Source organism: Salvia splendens, chromosome 15, assembly GCF_004379255.2.
Source record: "Salvia splendens isolate huo1 chromosome 15, SspV2, whole genome shotgun sequence".
Classification (NCBI taxonomy): domain Eukaryota; kingdom Viridiplantae; phylum Streptophyta; class Magnoliopsida; order Lamiales; family Lamiaceae; genus Salvia; species Salvia splendens.
The window spans coordinates 18776298-18797261 of record NC_056046.1 but is presented as its reverse complement, the minus strand read 5'-3'; the positions used below and the strand labels follow the sequence as shown (position 1 = coordinate 18797261).

The following is a 20964-nucleotide window of genomic DNA, read 5'->3' as shown; positions in this document are numbered from 1 at the left end:
CTGTGTATTCAGTTATAATGTTTTCTTCCTATTAAATTCATACCAGAAAATTGGAGAAATTAACGGTTTATAACAACCATCATAATGCACTAATGCAGTATACATGGATCTCAATTTTAACACATGATATGGAGTACTCCATCCGTCCGCGAATAAGAGTCCAGTTTTTCCATTTTAGTCCGTCCGTGAATAGGCGTCACAGTTCACTTTTACTATAAATAAATGGTAATAGGAATAGGATCTCACCTTCCATTAACTCATTCCATTCACATTTCATTTAAAACTAATATATACAAATGAGACTCTATTCCACTAACTTTTTTCCACTCAATATTCTTAACGTTTCTTAAAACCCGTGTTGCTAAGAAATGAGACTCCTAATGGCGGATGGAGGGAGTATTTTTTTAAGCTGGTCACCGGAAACATTTTGAAAATGATATGTATAGGTAGAATTGATATCCCCGTTAGTCGATTAATTCTTTTTAATTCATATTCTATTAGTAATTTAGTACTTCGTATCAACTCCCTGAAAATAAATATTGTTGATTTACGTGATGATGATAGAAATGCGCCTTAAAATAAATAACTTTATCAACATAAATTAATTAATATTGGAGTCCATGCATATGATTTTGTACATATTATTTTTGGTAAACAAATGAACAGAAATTTAAAGATTGTGAAATGATGGACTTGAAACCGAAATTTTTGGTCTTAGGATTATTATTCACTAGGCCAATTTACGTACACAAAATGTTAAGTGTTACACAAAATGTTAAGTGTTACTAGTACTGTTAATTTTAGGAAACGTTCTAAATTAAATTTCTTATTTATGCACCCAAAACGTGGTTTTCACTTTTCACTTAGGCCATCCGCAATGGGGCGGATGATGGCACGCATCATCCGCGCCCGCCATCGTCCGCCCCATTGCGGGTGCGTGACATAGCCGCAGACGATGGTCGCGCCCTATACTAAGGGCGCGGAGTATAGCGCGGACGATGTCCATCGTCCGCGCCATCGTCCGCCCCATTGCGGCCTACGCAGACGATGGCCGCGGACGATAGGCCATCGGCCGCGCCATCGTCCGCCCCACTGTGGGCTACGCGGACGATGGCACGCGTTTTTGATTTTCTATTTAAATCTCGTTTCTCATTCATTTGTACATACGAACATATCGACTATCTCTTTACATATTCTCTCTCAACATCCAACCAAAATGAATCTCAGCGACGACACCAATAGTTCTAGTTCGTCTGAGTCCGGTAGTTTGACGTCAGAAGCATTAGATGCAGCCGTTGAAGAGGCCATGGCGGCATGCTATGCGGCAATGCAGCGCGAGGAGGAGGCGGCGGCAGCGGCGGCTGAGTAAGTCCATAGGCCTATTCGACATAGGACGTATGTCCGACGCGACGCGACAGACGTCTGGTTGAAGACTATTTTGCCGATCAACCACGATGGGGCCCGACTGTTTTCCGCCGCCGATTTAGAATGTCGCGGTACCTTTTTCTCAGCATTGTTCGGACATTGTCTTCACGTGATGAATACTTCACGTTTCGGGAGGACGGCATCGGCAAACCCGGCCTTACACCATTGCAAAAGTGCACGACTGCTATTCGTCAGTTGGCATACGGCACCACGGCGGACCTTTTTGACGAGTACCTCCACTGCAGGGATTCTACAGGCCGCGAGTGTCTGAAGCGCTTTTGTCGGGGGATAGTAGAGGCTTATGGCGACACATATTTACGCAAGCCGACTGCCATTGATTGCCAGGGTCTGATGCAGATGCACGAGACGACGCATGGGTTTCCTGGGATGCTAGAGAGCATCGACTGCATGCACTGGCAGTGGAAGAATTGTCCGACGGCGTGGAGAGGCCAATTCACAAGTGGATACAAGGGCAGCCACCCGACGATGATCCTCGAAGCCGTCGCTGACCATCGACTCTGGATCTGGCATGCTTACTTCAGCGTAGTCGGGCCGAACAACGACATTAACGTCCTCAACTCGTCCACCCTCTTCACCGAGCAATGTAACGGCAACGGCCCGGCCATCGAGTTCACTGCCAGCAGACGCCAATACTATATGGGGTACTACTTGGCCGATGGCATCTACCCACGGTGGCCAGTTTTCCTAAAGACGATCAGCTGCCCAATTGGTGAGAAGAGGGTTTTATTTGCGCAAAAGCAGGAGTCGGCGCGGAAGGATGTCGTGCGGGCATTTGGTGTGCTCCAATCACGGTGGGCAATTGTGAAAGGGCCGACTCGTTCCTGGTACAAGGAAGTCATTGCCGATGTCATATATGCGTGCATAATCATGCACAACATGATAGTCGAGAATGAAGGCGGAAGCATCACCGATTGGAATGAAGATGGCCGTGCATCTAGCTCATCCGGCACGTCGACCGAGACACCCGATAGAGGGTTACCGTTAGGCTTCAATGAGGTTCTATCTAGACAGGCCTCAATGCGCAACCAACAGGATCATGCGCAGCTCATGAGCGACATGATTGAAGAAGTGTGAACTCGTAACCACCGTCGTTGAGTTTGCGTTTTTTTTAATTCGCATTGTAATGTATTAATTTTTATTAAATGAAATGAAGTTTTTGAAATTCGTATTTTAATTTATTAGTTTTTTTTAATTCGTATGGATTTTGTAAATATTAAAAAAATGATGATGTGGCGCCCCTTAGGGCGCCCCACTGCAGGTGGGGAGGTAGGAGAATAAAACTGATGACGTGGCGCGCTAAAGGGCGCCCCACTGTTGATGCCCTTAGTATTCCTTTTGTTTTAAGTAGGATTGTTTGTGTAAGAAGTTATAGTATAGGAAATTTTGAAATATAGCGGGTCACTAAATTATTTACCATAGGCCCACTCTGCTAACTTCCACTGTGGAAAATGAATGGCCAAATTATTTTCAGCCAAAATTGGGACCAGAAAAAAAGTGATTTTCTTGTTGTGCCATATGTTGGCGGGTAGAATAAGAGATTATTACGGGAGTGGATCCCCTGCTGTGGTGAAAACACACATGGGCTGCTGTGGAGCAAAAACGGCAATGTTTCATATAATTGCTTCATTCCCCTATTTAAATAGGGATTTTGGTTACTCTACATTCTATAAAGAAAACGGCGGCTTTTTGTCTCAACATTTTCTTCAAACTTTATTCTTTTTAAATTGCTTTAACACAAGTTGCCTTAACTAATCCAACTAATCCATAGTAAATTGGTAATCAATATTTTAAGCAATTCACGTTCAACCATGATTTTATTAAATAGCGATTCATTACCATTGAACTATCATTAAAATTTATGGATTATTATTTTACTTATTAACATTTCATAATTTTATATTCACTTGCATGCTCATTTAAAGTTTACATATTTAACTACTAATATTAGGACTGACAATTATTAACATGACTTAATAATTCGACACAAATTCGTATGAATGTAATGAATTTGGCTCAAGCTTTAATGGATTTGGAGTTCATATCTGGTTGACGCAGAAAAACCATGTGATTTCGGGTTGGGTTTGGGTTATTCTATAATTATAACGATTAAATTTAAAATATTATACTTAATTACTATTATTGGAATTTAAATCGGTTTTAATCATGTTATAACTGTGTAATCGTGTAATATCATGTTTCGGTTGTTTTTGATTTATCATGTCGTGTCAAACTAATTTATATAGTTAATTACGAAAAAGTGTTTTCAAACTTGATACTCCCTCCGTCCGCGAATAGGAGTCTCGTTTTGCCATTTTGGTCCGCTCACGAATAGGAGTTTCGGTTCATTATTTCTATAAATGGTAAAAGACCCCACATTCCATCAACTTATTTCACTCATATATTATTTAAAACTAATATATACAAGTATGACTCATATTCCACTAACTTTCTTCCACCTAGGGGTGGCGCGGTACGGTATACCGCACCGAAAATGTCATACCGCATACCGTACCGCAAATTGCGGTATGAGAAAATGTCATACCTATACCTTACCGAATTTTTCGGTATACCGCATTGCGGTATACCGAAAATTCGGTATGTCAATATTTGAAAACCTTTACCTTACCGACATTGCGGTATACCGCGGTATACCGCAAATCATACTTGTTTGATTTATAAATAATAAATATATTAAATATTATAATTTTATAAATAATAAATATATTAAATATATATAATTATTAACGGTATATACCGCAAAATTACGGTATATACCGTAATTTTGCGGTATATACCGTAATTGCGGTATACCGCGGTATATGCAAAATTCATACATTTGCCGTACCTTAATCTAACGGTAAGGTATCATACCGTACCGAAAAATGCGGTATTTTCGGTATTTTTTCGGTACCGTAAGTGCGGTATTTCAGTATTTCGGTATATTTTGTCATCCCTACTTTCACCCACTTTTCTTAATATAGTATTTTTTAAAACCTTTAACAGAAAGAAATGAAACTTTTATTTGCGGACCGAGGGAGAGTAAATGTTTAGTCAAATAAATTAGAATTGAAATATAACATTAATTTACAACAACATTCATCATACAATCTCTAACTATAATTTTAAAATAACAAAATATTCATTAATTTATAATAATAACCATTAGTTAAAATAAGTTTAAATGATAAATTTTATTACTGAAATTAACATTCAACAAACATTATTATATTATACTATAACTAAGTTTACTATTCAGCAAAGTGATAAATTATTCGGATTTCATCTTTGTGGAGTATGTAGATAGGAGTGGTGCAATAAATAAGTGTTAACCAAAATGATTGTTCAACTAACTTATGGATAGTAGAAATAAAAGCTTAGATGAAAAGAAAGGGAATGGAGCAATTATATGAAACGCTGCCGTTTTTGCACCACAGCAGCCCCTGCTGTGTTTTCACCACAGCAGGGGATCCACTCCCGATTATTACCTCTACGGAGATCAGGAGATGTGTATTTATTGGGAATGGATCCCCTGCTGTGGCAAATTGCACAGCAGGGGCTACTGTGTATACAAAACGCAGAATTTTGACTATAAAACGCAGGTAGTTGATTTTTCATATTTTATTATCCTTGCATTTATTTATTTGTTATATCACTTTGTCAGCTTTAATTTTACTTTCTTTGTTAATTACTTTTATAGGTTCTTTTTTTACGGCTAATTTATGAAAGGACATTTTTACCCTTTTTGGAGGGAAAATGTGTAGCTATTTTGTTTACCCTTTTGGTCATTTTGAGAAATGACAACCATTGGACATAAAAGAGGCCGCTCTTCTCAAATAGTCCAACCAAATGCAAAATTCTTGAAGGAGATTTGAAACACTTTTAAACACCAAACCTTGAAATCAAAGATTAAATCTTTAGAATAAAGAGAAAAGTGGAAAAAACAAAATCTACTCACCATACCTATCGGAAAAACAACGTACGGCGGGGGAGGGGTGTCGACAGTGGCGGCGGCCGACGGTGCGAGGCGCGGAGGAGGCCGAGGCCGCCGCCTGTGCATGCACAGTGGTGGCGGCGGCAGAGCCGAGGGAGATAAAGAAGGAGTGGGAGAGGAAGGAGGTGATGGAGTGGAAGCTGGGCGGCGGGGGCGGATTGGCGGCGGCGGCGGTACGGTGAAGGGGGAGAGAAACCGACCGAGAGAGAGAGAGAGTGCAAACTGCTGCTGTCCGGATACTGCCGGACTGCCGGGAGGAGGCCGGCGAAGCCGCCGCCTGTGCATACACAGTGGTGGCGGCGGCATATCAGGAGAGAGAGAGAGGGGGCGGCGGCGCGAGGCTGGAGAGAAGAGAGAAAGAGGAAGAGAAGGGAGGGAGAGAGAGACGAGAGGGGGAAGGGGACGCTGCCGGAGACGGCAGCGCTGGTAGAGCGGTGGGACGGCGGCGACAAGGCAGGGAGGAAGGGAGAGTCATTTTTTTTTTGTGAATGAGGGAGGAAGAAGAAGACCCAGGGTATTTGAATGTGGGTTTCTTTATTTGCACTCATGATTTAATTATTTGGGCTATACAAATATAAATTCGAGCCCAACTACGTCTAAATAAATTGGGGCTGCAGTGCATGGTGAATGTGAGGCCCGATTTCGAATTTAATTAATTCTGGGCTTAAATCAAAATGGTTAAGTAAGATAAAATGATTTGTTATGATCCAATTTTATTTATAATCACATTTATGTTTTTGTAAATCTTTATATTGTTTTTAATTCCTAGTTTCTATATTTCATTAAAATTTATATTCATTATTTAAAGATTTCGGGTTGGGTTCGGATTGAGTTTGGGTTTGGCCTTATTGTGTTGAGTCGATATTGGATTGACCCGATAACGACCCAATCTGCACGACCTGTCAGCTCCAGGAAGGACCAAGAAAAGCCAGTGATTCACTGACTTCGAAAGGGTGGGAACCTAATGACCCGATTGAATGCCACCGAGGAACCAGAAGATCCCGCTGACTTCGCACTAATCCAACCCAACAACTTGTTGGATTGCACCGAGGGAACAAAAGATCCACGGTGACCAGCTGGAATGTTGCAGTTGGCGAGATTTGACCTGATTTCTTACATTTTAAAGTTCGATCTCTTCTCAACCTAATTTTGAGTAGGGGTGGGAAATTATACCGAAATACCGAAATACCGGACTTACCGTACCGGAAAAATACCGAAAATACCGATTTTTCGGTATACCGCAGTTTCCGGTACGGTATGATATCGTACCGTAGTGTTTCGGTACGGTAACGGTATCAATTTTGCTATACCGCGGTATACCGCGGTATACCGAATCCACGGTATACCGGTATACTGCGGTATACCGAATCTTCGGTATATACCGAATATTCGGTATACCGATATACCGCGGTATATACCGAATATTCGGTATACCGCGGTATACCGGTATACCGATAGATTATTATATATATATATATATATATATATATATATATATATATATATATATATATATATATATATATATTATATTTAAAAAAATTAATACATTGATTAATACAATAAAATTAAACATTCAAATGATAATTTATTCAAACAAATTCACAATTATTTTTTTATCAACTCATCCTATTAAATATAATAAACACAATAACACATAACACCGAAAGAAGATTGGAAATACGATATCGGGATTCGAGAATATGTTTCAACAAAGCACATTTGAAAGAATTTGTATTAACTCACACCATTTAGTATATGATTCTTTGTGTAATGTCATATTCCAAATATACAAAGTAATTAAAAATTGTTTTATTCTTCGTCCCATTTCATAAAATTTCAATTAAAAATATGTGCAGCTGAAAATGAATCAAATCGTTTAATTAGTGTTTAATTCATTGTATGTTATCGTATTTTATATACTACTACTTAAATTGAAGGATGAATAAACTATTGGAACAATCTAGACAAATAAAAGTGTAAGAATAACTTCAGTTTTGTTAGTTGAAACTATAAATTAAAATAACAATATGAAAGATTATATAGGTATAGATTAAACTAAGTATATTAATAATTATATAGTGTAGCTCTTGTTTTATTTTTTCATTGCATAGTAATTTTATGAATATTATACCCAGGTTATACATTATTAAATTATAAAAAGAATTAATAATAATAATAATGATAATGATAATAATAAGATTATCTAAAAATTAATTTTATTATATTAGTAATTATTTTCAATATAGCATGAAAAACTTTATAAACTAAAATACGACAGATGATTGTTGCATGATAAAGCTTTAAATTAACAAATTTTTAAAACTAAAACTACTGGTATAATAATAAAAATGATTGTGATCCCCAATTATATAGTATTAAATGTTTAAATATAGTGCATCTGTTATATGGAATGTGCATAAACCTTCCATATTATTTAAAAGTGTGGTTATATTTAAATTGCTTCCATAATTATGTATCTAGGTGGAATTGGAGATATATGGTATCTCTTTTTATGTACTTTAACTTCTCTATTATTCAAAATAGAATAAATAGAAAAGAATGGGGCCTCCACTTGCAGATGATTGGGATAATGCAAAAGCATTTGTACATTTTCTCAAGAATTTTTATGATGCGACTTTAGGGTTAAGTGCATCAAAAACTCCTACATCTCATTTGATTTCAATTTCAATGTTCGATCTACAAATTGAGATTGAGAAAAAGTGCAGTGATTATTCAGATCCGATTCTTCAAGATATTGCAAAAGCAATGAAGGTGAAATTTGAAAAATACTGGGGGAATTGGAATAAGATGAATCCATTGATTTTTATTGCTAGTGTTCTGGATCCAAGGAACAAGCTCAAAATGCTTAAGGTAAGCATCAAGAAATTGAGAGGCAATAAATTGAGAGACGATGATCAAGAGCTTCAAGAGTTATGTGATCGTTTTAAAAATGACTTGGTATGTTTGTGGGGAGAGTACAAGGGGGTGAATGACACCTTGTCCACTCAGACTGAGAAGCTGTACCTAGAACATGTGGACAATGATGACAATATCAGTCAAGGTGGTTTGCATCTCTTTGATGAAATTTTCAATGGAGTGCAAGAAGAGATTTCTCAAGACCAACTCAAGCAAATATCAAACGAAGTGGATAAGTACCTAGCCGATGAGATGGAGCAGCGGTCTGATCCTTCTTTTGATCTTTTGGATTGGTGGAAAGGAAGTGGAACTAGATATCCAATCCTTTCACTCATTGCAAAGGATATCTTTGCAATTCCAAGCTCAACAGCTGCTAGTGAATCCGCTTTTAGCTTGGGTAAAAGGGTTGTGGATCCTTTTAGGACCAACTTGAGTCCAAAAATGGTAGAGACATTGGTGTGCACGAATGATTGGCTCAAAGCAGATAAGTTCAGCTTATATAAGGATCCAACTGATGATGACCTTGATTTGTATAAAGAAATTGAAGAAATTGAAAAGAGTAAGTGTTATTTTAATTTATTAAGTTTCTTTGTCTTATAGATGTTAATTACTTTTGTGTTTCTTTTGTAGATGCACACATGAGTCAAGATGATTCTCAAGTTTTATCTACTACTTGATCCAACAAACAATGAGGTACTAATATTATCCAACAAATTTCATCTCCTAATTTTTTTTGGTGGGGGGTGTTAAGAAAAATAGTTGGCTGCTGTTGGAAGAGGTAGTTGGGATTGTGGCAGTGGCAGTGGCAGCCCATTTGAGTAAATCCTTCTTCCTCGAAACTGCTTTCTTTTGGTTTGGTTGTTTGTGTATTGTGATTATGCTCGACTATTAATAAAGGTTATCAAATGCAGGGTCATCTTCAACGATTTTTTGTGGAATTTTGAGAAATGAAGACAACGAGGTTGCAAGAAATGAAGATATTGTTGTTGATCGTAACTTCATATATTGTTTTGGATTTGAATATTGAAGTTTTATTAATTTGAATGCTATGAACAAGATTTGACTGTGATGAAGTTTTATTGTTTTGGGCTTGTGTTAAATAGTTGAATACTTGAATTGTTATTTTAAATATTTTGGACAAAATAGGTTATTTCCGGTATACCGTTACCGTTACCATACCGTTATTACGGTATACCGTACCGTGTTTCGGTATACCGTTTTTAACGGTATACCGAAACACGGTACAGTATACCGCAATAACGGTATGGTAACGGTATAAAAAATTATCATACCGAATTTTCGGTATACCTGTATACCGAAAATTCGGTATGGTATCGGTATGAAATTTTGTCATACCGTAATTTCCGGTATGGTATGCGGTATGGCACGGTCGGTACGGTATACCGTACCGACCCACCCCTAATTTTGAGTACCTTTGTCTCATCTTTTGGACAATCTTGAAACACTTCATAAACTTATACTACTCACATAATTCACTCATTATTCATGCAAGAGTTCGAGAATCAAATCAAGCAAGAAGGTTCAAGAATTCAAGGAAGAAAAGACGATAGATTTCTCCACATATCTCTACCTAGTTTGTTTTATCTTTACCATGTCTTTTCCTTCATTTGTTTTAAGTTATTTGTCTATGGCTAGCTAAACTCATAGAATTCTCGGGAAACAGCTCCTTGATATAAGAAATGTCAAGTAATGAAAGGAATGCATTCATTATATCTCAACAGGCATAAATTTATCCTTGTCTCTGGTATCCTTATTTGTAACACCCGAGCGATACACACATTGGATCATGTGTGCGGGAGGATGACCATATTCCGTTTAACTCGCTTTGGGTCCGTGCTAGCACAACGATGTTCTATGTCGGCCGAGCACTTCTCAGCCCAAGGCCGAACTTTTGGGCATAGCTGGGCGGTCTAGCTGGGTCCCACACCCTCCTCCCTCCCACAAAGGAATGTCCCTGTGGACCCAACTTGGCCACTATAGGCATATTTTGCGTGATAAACCAATATTTCCAAATCATTTGATTTTCACAGTTTCTGTTATATGCTCTTATTTTCATCATATTCTTATTGTAAACAACATTGCTTTACATTATCATGAAGTTTTAAACCTTTCTTTTCTCGTTTTAGAAAATTGTTTATTTCTAACACGATGTTGGAACAAATTTTACATCGTAAGAATATATTTCTAACTAAGCCCTGTTGAGGGATATTACATTAATGGTGTTGTTCGATAAGTAGGATTAACTCTATTCCTAAATACAACTGCAAGCATAAGATTATACACACAGATTACTTCATTCCATAACACAGACAAGGGACGAAGCATTCAAGTTTTCACTACAAACCAGAGCAGTTACATAACTTCATCGAAATCAAGCAAGTCCAAGGTTAAGCTTTTTAGGGTTCTAAAACACAACAATGTAAGTTTGTGTGTTTGCCCTCATCAGAGTCTTCATCAGCCCCCACAAAATGGAAACAACGATAAACTAAAAGACCATAAAAGGAAAAGAATCACAACAATCTTTAACACAATGAAACTATTTAGCACAAATATTCATCCCACATCGGATTTTTATAAACTAGACCACACATGTTTAAAAGAGGTAGTAAAGCATAGCTATCACGACCTTACTTGAACATGATTTGTTCTATAAGCCCGTACTTCCGTATCCTTGATTTCTAAGGAGACAGAAAACCAAGTTTGGACAATGAGCCATGGCTGCCCAGCCTGAGCGTGATTAACAGCGCTGTGGTCTAGTTTCTGGCCCACTGTGCAGTAGATGAACGTTCTTGGATGTCTGACAGACTTCTCTTCTTTTTTAAAATCTTATTTACTTAATTTTTGGTGAGCATCCTGAGAAGCCTCGAATGCAGTGTTAAAGAACCATCGGATAAAGAAACTCGAGTGCCAGTTCGTGTACTCACAATCTTGTTTACTTAATTTTTGCTGAGCATCCTGAGAAGCCTCGAATGCAGCGTTAAAGAACCATCGGATAAAGAAACTCGAGTGCCAGTTCGTGTACTCACCCTTATCGGATTCTTCCTCAGCCCCCACAATATGGAAACAACAATAAACTACAAGGCCATAAAAGGAAAAGAATCACAACAATATTTGACAGAGTGAAACTATTTAGCACAAAAAATCATTATCCCACATCGAATTTATAGATAGTAAACCACATATATTTAAAATAGGTAGTAGAGAATAGCTGTCACGACCTTACTTGAACAGGATCTGTTCTATAGGCTCGTACCTCGGTACATAGACAAATATCTATGTGAGAACTTTACAAAAAATACTTCCAATAATGATGCAGTTTTGCATAAGAGTATTAAGTTAAATGGAGTGCAATGATTAGGTCAACTGGACAAACAAAATGAACCCATTAGGAATAAATTTCCAATCCAAGTATCCAATCATTAGTACTCTAAGAAAATAAACTCTTAAAGAATGCATACTAACTCCTGCAAAACATAGAGCACCAAGATAACTATAAGTTAGTGTGTGCGCGTGAATGTGGAGAGAGTGAGAGAGAATATACTGGAATTTCTTGATCTTCATGGGAAGAAACAAATGCTTTATGAGCTTCTGGTTTGACTCTCTGAGCTTCATGAAAGACAACACCTTGAAGGTCTCCAAGATGTCTCTCCCTTAAGTCCGCTTCTTTAGCAACCTGATGCAAGCAAAACACATTATTTAGGATATGTGTTACCTGAAAGATAGTGCCCAAAGCTAACAAGCTCTGACAAAAACAGGTATGAAACTCTTTAATTACAACATTAAAAAAGGTATCATCTGAGTCAGATTGATCTCTAAAGTCACACATTCCATGTTGTACAGTAACCAATCAGAACCAAAGACAGCGGTTAACTGAACAAAACATAAAGGGCTACACTTTCCACGCTTTTGGTGATTGGTTTCATCATGAACTATATGGGATATACGAATCACCAATTCCAGTGAGACAATTTGGCTAGACATGTATGGCGCATGAGAGCATATCGGTCAATCATCCAAATGGTATGCCATTTTACTATATAAGCGTTGCATGCCTTCACTTTAATTTTTATGGAAAATAAATTAAATTGCTATCATGGTAAACACACCTCCTACCTCTAATCTAATACTCAACACCAGAAAGTACTCTACTACAAAACCATACAAACCAATAAAAGTTTGTTAAACTAAATACAACAATGAATGAAGACACTGAACTTGGACAAGAAATTAAAATAACTAGAATCTCATTTTATTTTTCTAGATTCCCTTCTTTTCTTAACTAACTAAATAAATAAATATTGATCCTGATTTCACCAACCATTCTCCTAGTTGTGCTGCAAGTTTCAAAATTTCCTTTAGTGCAAAAACTAACAGCCAGCTCATAAATACAAAGTTATTACCGCAACAAATAAGTGAGACTGCATAAAGGTAGATTCATGAAAAGTACTTTACATCAACACTTCACTGCAAGAAGATAAGAATCATGAAAACCAAAGCTACAATATGATCATCCAGTCATACCTCAATTACCCCACAGCCTTTTGCTATTATCTCGGCAGTGCAAAATGCTCGTTTTAAGCCTGAACTGTACAATCAGTCTACATCTACAAAAGCAGTGCAATCAAGATCTTGCAGAGTCAATCTTCCCATGTATAATTCACTAATGTGGTGATCACAAAGAGGAGCACATTTCCTCTCTAGACAGTCATGGATCGCGCCCATTCCACGAACCCAAGATTTCTCATCTAATGGATCCACATCGAGATGGTTCTGCAGTAGATGAATCCTGTAAAACGCCGTGTCTGATCTGCTGCAGAAGTGAGCAGTGCATCGGTGATGAGGCTCAAACGAGGCCAACCTGATCAACGCCATTGTCAGAGCGCCATCTACAGGCTTGGGATCGGAGAGATTTCTATCTCCCATCATTATGATCTCCCTTTCTGAAGGAAAGTACACTTGTTCAGTTCCATCAGCATCGGATACCTTCAAATCCTTGGAGAAATGGCCTATAGCTGCGCGCTTGGTGGCTTCGTGCTTCTCTGCTAAAGTTAGGATGCAAGAGAATCTAAGATGATAGCTTATGATAATCTTAACTTTCTTGAAATTGTGACAGCAGCAGTAGAAATCCAGCCATCTTCTACCCACCCCAGCGTACCACTTGATAATGTCGATATCTTCAAGAACCGTGAGCAAACTGAGAGGCCATGGCCGACCCATTCGGTTTGTAAACCCAACCATCTTGACTGCCTCCTTTAGAAGTTCAATTGGTGCCTCAACTTTGATGCACCGCCTCGTCAAATCCTCAACTGTTCTTCGAGCATAACTCTCTTCCTCTTCCTCCTCTCGCCTTCTCATTTCTTCCTCCAATTCCCTCTTGGCTTTCACCGGCTTCAAATGCTTGTCCACTTGCAGTTGGAAGTTGTCATACGCATCAACAAGCTCATGTGGCAGCTGATCCCTAATCCTCCTCAAGGAGAGGAAGTCCCCGGCTGATAGCATCCGATGCCATTCCCATCTCTCATCCACAGATGTCGAATACTCCTGCACCACTTCATCAGCCCAAGTGCTGAAAATCTGCCTCACTTCATCCTCTATCTGGAAATCAAATTTGAATCCATTGCTTTGCTTCAACTTCTTATAAACATGGCTCAATAACTTCATCCCCAACTTCTTCCTAGTTCTCTCTCTTGCATTTTTCAACTCCATTAGCCTGACTTGCTTCTGCCTTAGATGCTTCTTATGCGCCCTAATCGCCTTCTGTGACTTTCTTGGTCGGATGACTGAAGGCGCAACGGCCTGAAGCTCCATCCCCATGAACTCAATCTTTTCAGAAACCGCGCTGTGAATAACGGTTACCTGTCTATCCACCTTCAAATCCAACTCCTCATCTAGAAACCTTACAACCCTCTTCTTCAAATCCATCGTCATCATCTTAGTACCATTTGTTATTATCAATATCTCATCTAAATACCGGACAGCAAAAACCTTCAACGGCTTATGAAAAATCGAGTAAGAGCCAGCAAGCTCGTTTTCCCTGAACCTCGGATTCTCCTCATTTGTTTTCAGGCGTATTTCTTGAATTTCCTTATCAAATTCATTGAGGTAGACATTAATCAAGATCGAACTCAATGCACATTCTTGCGGCAGCCCTCTGCCTGAACATATTCTCCCCAAATTTACAGAAACTACTCTGCAATCGAATAACCTTCTTATCAAATCAAGCAAATCACAATCATCAATTTTCTGCCCTAGTATCAAGCACAGGTTATCAACATGTCTAGATTGAAACAACTGATCATCGAATTTAACAGTAAACCACCAGCTAGGGTTCTCCACCGAACTCTTCAAATATCTAATTGCGGTGTGGCGGCCCATATTCGCGCGGCCGCCGTAGCAAAATGTGACGAACCTATCATCATAAATGACTTCAAGTACAATCCTAATAGCTTCGAGTACAACTTTGAGCTTTAGATTGGGCAAAATTAGGGCTTCACCTTTCCGTGATTGTTGGGAAACGGAAACGCAGCACGATTGGACGTCGAGCGAGTTGTTGGAGAGCTGAGAGGAGAGGTCTTGCAGGGAGAAGTAGTGAGTCGAGAGGGAATCGAGAGTGAGCGGCGAGTGGGAGGCATGGTTGCGGAGATTGTGGCAGGCGGTGAGGAGGAGGGAGGGAGAAGCGACGACGTTTTGGAGGATGCTGTGGAATTTGCCGTGGCGATAGTGGGAGAGGACTAGTGATTGGAGGGCGGAGTTTTGAAGAGGTGGTGGTGGAAGTTGAAGGGTGGAGAAGAGGGAACGCTTGACGGCGGCGAATCTGGGTTGCCGGAGGAGCTTAGCGAGCATTTGTGGGGTGGAAGGGGACTCAAAATATATGCAATATACCATCTGCAGTGACAATCAAAAGGAAAATATTTGAGTGCTGCCGGACGGAGCTCCGTCTTGACCTCAAGCGGAGGATCTCCCCTGCAATTCTTCACGCATCCCCAACCATCCTGTAAAACCCATATTTGGAGTAGAATTCACCTCCAAAGATGCAGTAGCACTATAGCTACTGCATTTCACTTTATGAAGCTTCTGAAAATTGCAATTGGATCCCTCATAATTATGTATTTTGGAATAGAAGCTAGGAATTATCTGATTTATGGAGATGCTTGACGATTGAAGAAGTTGGCGAAGAAATTTTTCTGAGATGCAGAGAGAAGAGGGGGAAGGAGCGGCGAAATTTTCTGTACAGAGAGAAAATTATATTTCGGTTTTTTTTTAGCCCAATATTTCGGTTTAAATTAGCATATATGTAATGGGCTCGGTCATAAATAAAATTCTTAATACTCCCTGTATTTGTAGATAGGATATATATGGATTTGTAGATAGGATACGTAATGGTGGTCGTCCCGACTGACATCCGCCATTAGGCGAGAGAGGCACGGATACGGTCGTCCGCTGCGGACACCGGAGTTTCACGGCGTTCTCGAGACGTCCGCCATTGTGTTGACACGACGGACGTCTTGATTTTTTTTAAAAAAACTCTATATATGTTAGGGAGATTTTTAAGGAGTTTCGAACATTGTAAATCAGTCATTCGACTATCAGAAATTATATTTCCGGATTAATTTTCTACACAGCAACTTTAATGGCTCGACCCCAGCCAGGGGCTCTGGCTCTTGGACCCCACTACTCGGGGGCGCTGCCCCCGAACCCCGTCTAATCATAATGAATTCAAACAAGCGTGCACTCCGCACTTCCAAACTTATATGATGTCTCATTATGACAATATTGATCAATCTAGTTAATCCAATGACACTAAAATAACCAACAATATATACGGTTCGTTGAACTATGTATTTTTGTTTTAACTATGTATTTTTTTTAGAAATTATGTATGTTTTTTTAATAATTATGTAACTTTTTTTAATTATAGTGGTTGCATTTTCTCCGTATTCGTGTCAAAATTTTAATTCCGTAAATTGTTTAATTTGGTGAATTTGTGAATTTTTATTATTGTGGGAAGTCCGTCGTATGTCCTTGAAGATGTCCGTCACTGTGTAGTGGGAAGTCCTTATAACGTGGCAGGAGGTGTTTTTGGGATGTCCGCGGGGACATCCGCAACATTGTGGATGCCCTTAAAATAGTGAAAGTTTATGTTATGTACTATTTATTACTTGTTTTAGGATATAGGCGGTTTTTTTTATCAATTATTTAGTAAAAAATTATTTAATCTTCATTTTAAATTATAGTATAAATTAATACTTAATTATTTATTTTGAATAATTTGTGATATTATATAAAATATGCTATATAATATTATAGGAAAATAAATTAGATAATACTCAACATAACATAAACAATTGTATTTTAATTATTTAATTATGTATGAAAAATTATTGATAAAGCGTTGAGGGGTTAACGTGTAATTTAAATAATTAAATAATTCTTCAAGTATCGTCTATTGATTGTGACATTAATTTTTACGAGTATTTATACCTTAAAAATATTTTAAAATTACTTAATTATAAAAAGTTGAAGAATGAACTTTTCTTGCATGTCACAAAATTAAGTGATAATATTGTTGAAGGTCAAATTATATTTAGAAAATTCGTCAAAAGTATATAGTAAAGATATTTATAAAAAAATATGAGTATGTGATAAGTTTAGTAAAAATATACACTCTTCAAGGTATTAAGGATATTTTCGTCCGAAAATTTTTTGGAAATAGTAAAAAAGTATTTCAATTTAGGTTAACTCATAGTTGACGGACCTTAAATGATATTTTCAAAGTTCACAGACCTAAAATGATACTTTGACAAAGTTCATGAACCAAAAAAGATGTTCTCTCCACTTCTAAATACGAGAAAATTGCACCGTATATACAAAATGTTTCACTAGTGTTTCACATTGATACAAAAAATTTCAAGTTAACATGTAACATAAAAAATGTTTTGTTAGTGTTTTAAAGTAATACATTTTACTAAATTGATTAACACCGTTAATTTTTCTGTTTCATTCAAATAAAATAACAAAAGAAATAGGGTTACCTTAAGAGCATCCACAATGGCGCCCGTCCCGGCGGACGTCCGACCTGCGTGCCGGAAGTCCGCTCGGGACCTCCGCCATTGTGCAAAGGTGACTCGGATGCGGACGTCCGCTACGGACACCGGAGTTTCACGGCGTTCCCGGGACGTCCGTCGTGACGTCATTGCAGACGTCCGCCATTGCATTGACCCCACGGACGTCCGTGCGGACGTCCCAATTATTTTATACTCCCTCCGTTTCTTCATAGTTAAGGTAAAACTTTTCGGCACGGAGTTTAAGAAAGAGATGTTAAATGTGTTAAATAAATAGATAAAAAGTAAGAGAGGGAAAAAAGTAGAGAGAATAAAGTAGAAAGTGAATAAAGTAGAGATAATAAAGTAAGAAAGAGAAAAAAGTTGTTATATAGGGAAATGACTCAACTATGAGGAAACTTCCCAAAATGGAAAAATGACTCAACTATAGAGAAACGGAGGGAGTATTTTTTTTCAAAAATTCTATAAATACGGCTCGCTGAATCTTTACTTCTATCTCTAGGTAGTTTTTCAATGTTTTGTACTTTAATTTGAATTATATTCATGAGTATAAATTGAAAATTCAGTTAGCCTAGAATATTTATAAATGATCTACTAAATATATTCTTGATGTGGTATAAAATTTGAATATTCAGTTAGTCTATTTTCTTTTTCAAAGATTAGGTATGTACTGCATTTTATTTTTTTATTTCAATTATATTCTTAATATTAAGTTATTTTTTATTTCAATTATATTCTTAATATTAAGTAGTACAAATCTGAGTTTCTTTCAAAGATTATCTATATATATATTTTTATTTCAGCTATATTTTTAATGTTTAGGTATGAATTTTAAAGTTCAAAATTAAATAGTTTGCCATATTTCTTATTTTGTTTTGTGTTTCTTTTTTACAAATACAAACTAGGAGTATTAGGTTTGTTACGCTACTATTTTTTTATTATTTTTAATACTCCTTATATAATACTCCCTCAGTCTCAGTTTAAGAATAAGATTTAATTATATCACGGGTTTTAAAAAATTGGTGAAGTGTGTAATAAATAAATTGGGGTAGCGGTTGTTGGAGTATGTAATAATTGAAGTGAGGTAGTGGAAAGTGAGACCCTTTTGACTTTTTGTATGTTTAGAAATTTATTTTGTTTTATTTTTATGAAAGTAATAACATTCGAGTGTAAATTTCATCAACAATAAGGTTAAATTTTATGGCAAAATATGGTAAATTCTAAATGGGACGGACGGAAATGGCAAAACATGACTCTTAAACTGGGACGGAAGGAGTATAATTATTTATCGTACAATTCGTACCCCCAGATAAAAGTTCTGGATCTGTCACTGACCATCAACGCACTAAAGAAAAAATTGAAAATGGATGATGGTTCCAAAGCTACTTTTATTTATTTATTTAAGAGTAAAGATCAAAATTAGTCCAAAACATATAATGTTTTTTATGATTTTGTTGGTCCTAAACATTATGTTTTGAATTATTGCATCCTATACATTTGAACTTGGGTCGGAATCAGTCCATTTTGGACGGCTTCATCTAAAAGTAACGATCAACGGCTGTTAAGCCTATTTTGACCGAACTAAGCATTGTTATTAGATGTTTTAATTTTTTAAAAAAATTTAGAAATACTTTCTGAATTATTTTCTCAACCAGCCCTTTTTGGAGATCACAACACAATAAAATAATGTTACAAAATCCCAACATCGCTTACATGTTTATAACATTATTTTATTGTGTTGCACGTGTTGAAATGAGAATGTAATAGGAGTTTTGGAGTAGGAGATCCTTTGCGTCTGGAGATGGGTATCAAACTAGCCAACTAAATTAAACACAAAATGGAACCAAATTAACCAAAATGGCCACCATATTAACCAGTATTAAAATCAAATTAACCAAGAACATAACGTAATACTCCAGTATTTATAAAAGTGAATCAAAACTAACAGTTGAAGTGAGCTAAAGAATGCCAAGAGTAGGTCGTGCTAAGGCCATCCACAATAGGCGCCCAGCGACCGCCCAGCCGAGCGCCGGCGCTGGGCGGTTCGCTGGGCGATCTATTGCAGCCGCCCAGCGGGCGATTGGAGAGAGAAACCGCGCAGCGCTGGGCGGTCGCGTGGCGCTGGGCGGTCCGTTCGGCGCTATTGCAGCGCCGGGATCGCCCAGCGCACCGCCTAGCGCGAAAAAATAAATTTTTTTTTTTCGAAACACTATATATACGCGCTTTGTTCGTCATTTTCATTCGCACCACTTGTTTTAACGAGTATTCTCTCTATCTTAATAGTATTATTAAACTTTTCCCGTATTTTTTAATTAATGTACTTTTTAAATTATTGTACTTTTTTAAATTTTAATAGTATTATTAAACTTTTCCCGTATATGTCTCGTAAATTAAATTTCGCATATTGTGTGATTGTTAATTATTTCATTTTGTATATATTTGTTAATAGTGATGTGGATATTAGTGGCTAGGCTATGGCTGGGCTATTGCTGGGCTATTTGCTTGTTTTGATGATGTGGCAGGAGGATTTTTAGTGCTGCTGATGTGGCAGTGGCTGTGCTATGGCTGGGCTATTGCTGGGCTATTGCTGGGCTATTCCTATTGTGGATGACCTAATGAAGAAGTGGTTCAATGCTGAGCTGGCACTGAGGTGTCAAGATGAGTTGGAGCTGAGCTGTAGTCGTCGACCGTTGGAATTCAGAGTTAGTTACAGATATTTTTCAGCTTCGATTGCTTGCACTTAGCTATGTGTAGAGGGAGTATAAATAAGGTGAAAAACACTCTTTGTATTAGGTGTGTATTTTACAAAGTTCAATCAAATGTGTCAACTTTCTCCTTCTCGTTTGTGTTCTTTAGTATTTGATGTGTATCAGTTTATCCATTTCAACAAAATTAAACCTTATACAAGTGAATCAAAACTAACCAACAAATTAAACCAGATTCACCAATATTGTAATCATATTAACTAAAACTGAAACTAAATTAATCAAGAATACAAGGAAATCGGAGCACAAATCATCACAGCCACGAATCCTGAACCAAATCAGCCATGCGACCGCGGCCGTGAGGAGTTTACCCAACTACCGCCGAAGGAACAAGTTGCTAATCGAACATACAGGAAGCGAGAAGGTGCGACGGCGGCTGTGGGAGGGTCCCCATTACTGCTGGAGGCACCAGTCGCCGGAGATAGATCGGAGATGGTAGTACGGGCAGAGAGAGGAGTGCACACTCTACACTGGGAGAGAGTGACGTATTGGTGGGTGATGGGTTTGTTTGGAGAAAGGTTTTAATTTTTAAATTTAAATTATTTTTAGAATAATGTTTTTTATTTTTTAAATAATTTAAAAATCTAATAAAAATGCTTAATTCGGTCAAAATTGGCTAAATAGCAGTTGACCGTTACTTTTAGACGGAGCCGTCCAAAATGGACTGATTCCGACCCGAGTTCAAATGTATTGGATACAATAATTCAAAATGTAATGTTTATGACCAAAATCGTAAAAATGTCATATGTTCAGGACCACA

The 20964-nt window shown here is 37.7% G+C and overlaps 1 protein-coding gene and 1 pseudogene across 3 annotated transcripts; one reads left to right on the top strand and one right to left on the bottom strand.

The window, feature by feature from the left end:
- Window positions 1-10873: 10873 nt before the first annotated feature.
- Window positions 10874-15633, bottom strand: LOC121768455 (nuclear intron maturase 3, mitochondrial-like). 3 transcript variants are annotated; one of them, XM_042164978.1, is made up of 4 exons: window positions 12899-15633; window positions 11919-12050; window positions 11404-11451; window positions 10874-11332 (listed from the first exon to the last, which is right to left on the bottom strand). In XM_042164978.1, exon 1 carries the CDS (start codon window positions 15260-15262, stop codon window positions 12971-12973), a length of 2292 nt encoding a protein of 763 aa, XP_042020912.1. In that variant the 5' UTR covers window positions 15263-15633; the 3' UTR covers window positions 10874-11332; window positions 11404-11451; window positions 11919-12050; window positions 12899-12970. The 3 variants fall into 3 exon arrangements, with proteins under 3 accessions (XP_042020912.1, XP_042020911.1, XP_042020910.1); XM_042164977.1 differs by having other exon boundaries at window positions 11404-12050; XM_042164976.1 differs by having other exon boundaries at window positions 10874-11451.
- On the top strand, window positions 10999-11184 carry LOC121769601 (annotated as a pseudogene).
- Window positions 15634-20964: the final 5331 nt, after the last annotated feature.

Bases quoted from the DNA above. Each gene is read 5' to 3' on its own strand.
- LOC121768455 (XM_042164977.1), bottom strand. From the start codon at position 15,262: ATGGTATATTGCATATATTTTGAGTCCCCTTCCACCCCACAAATGCTC.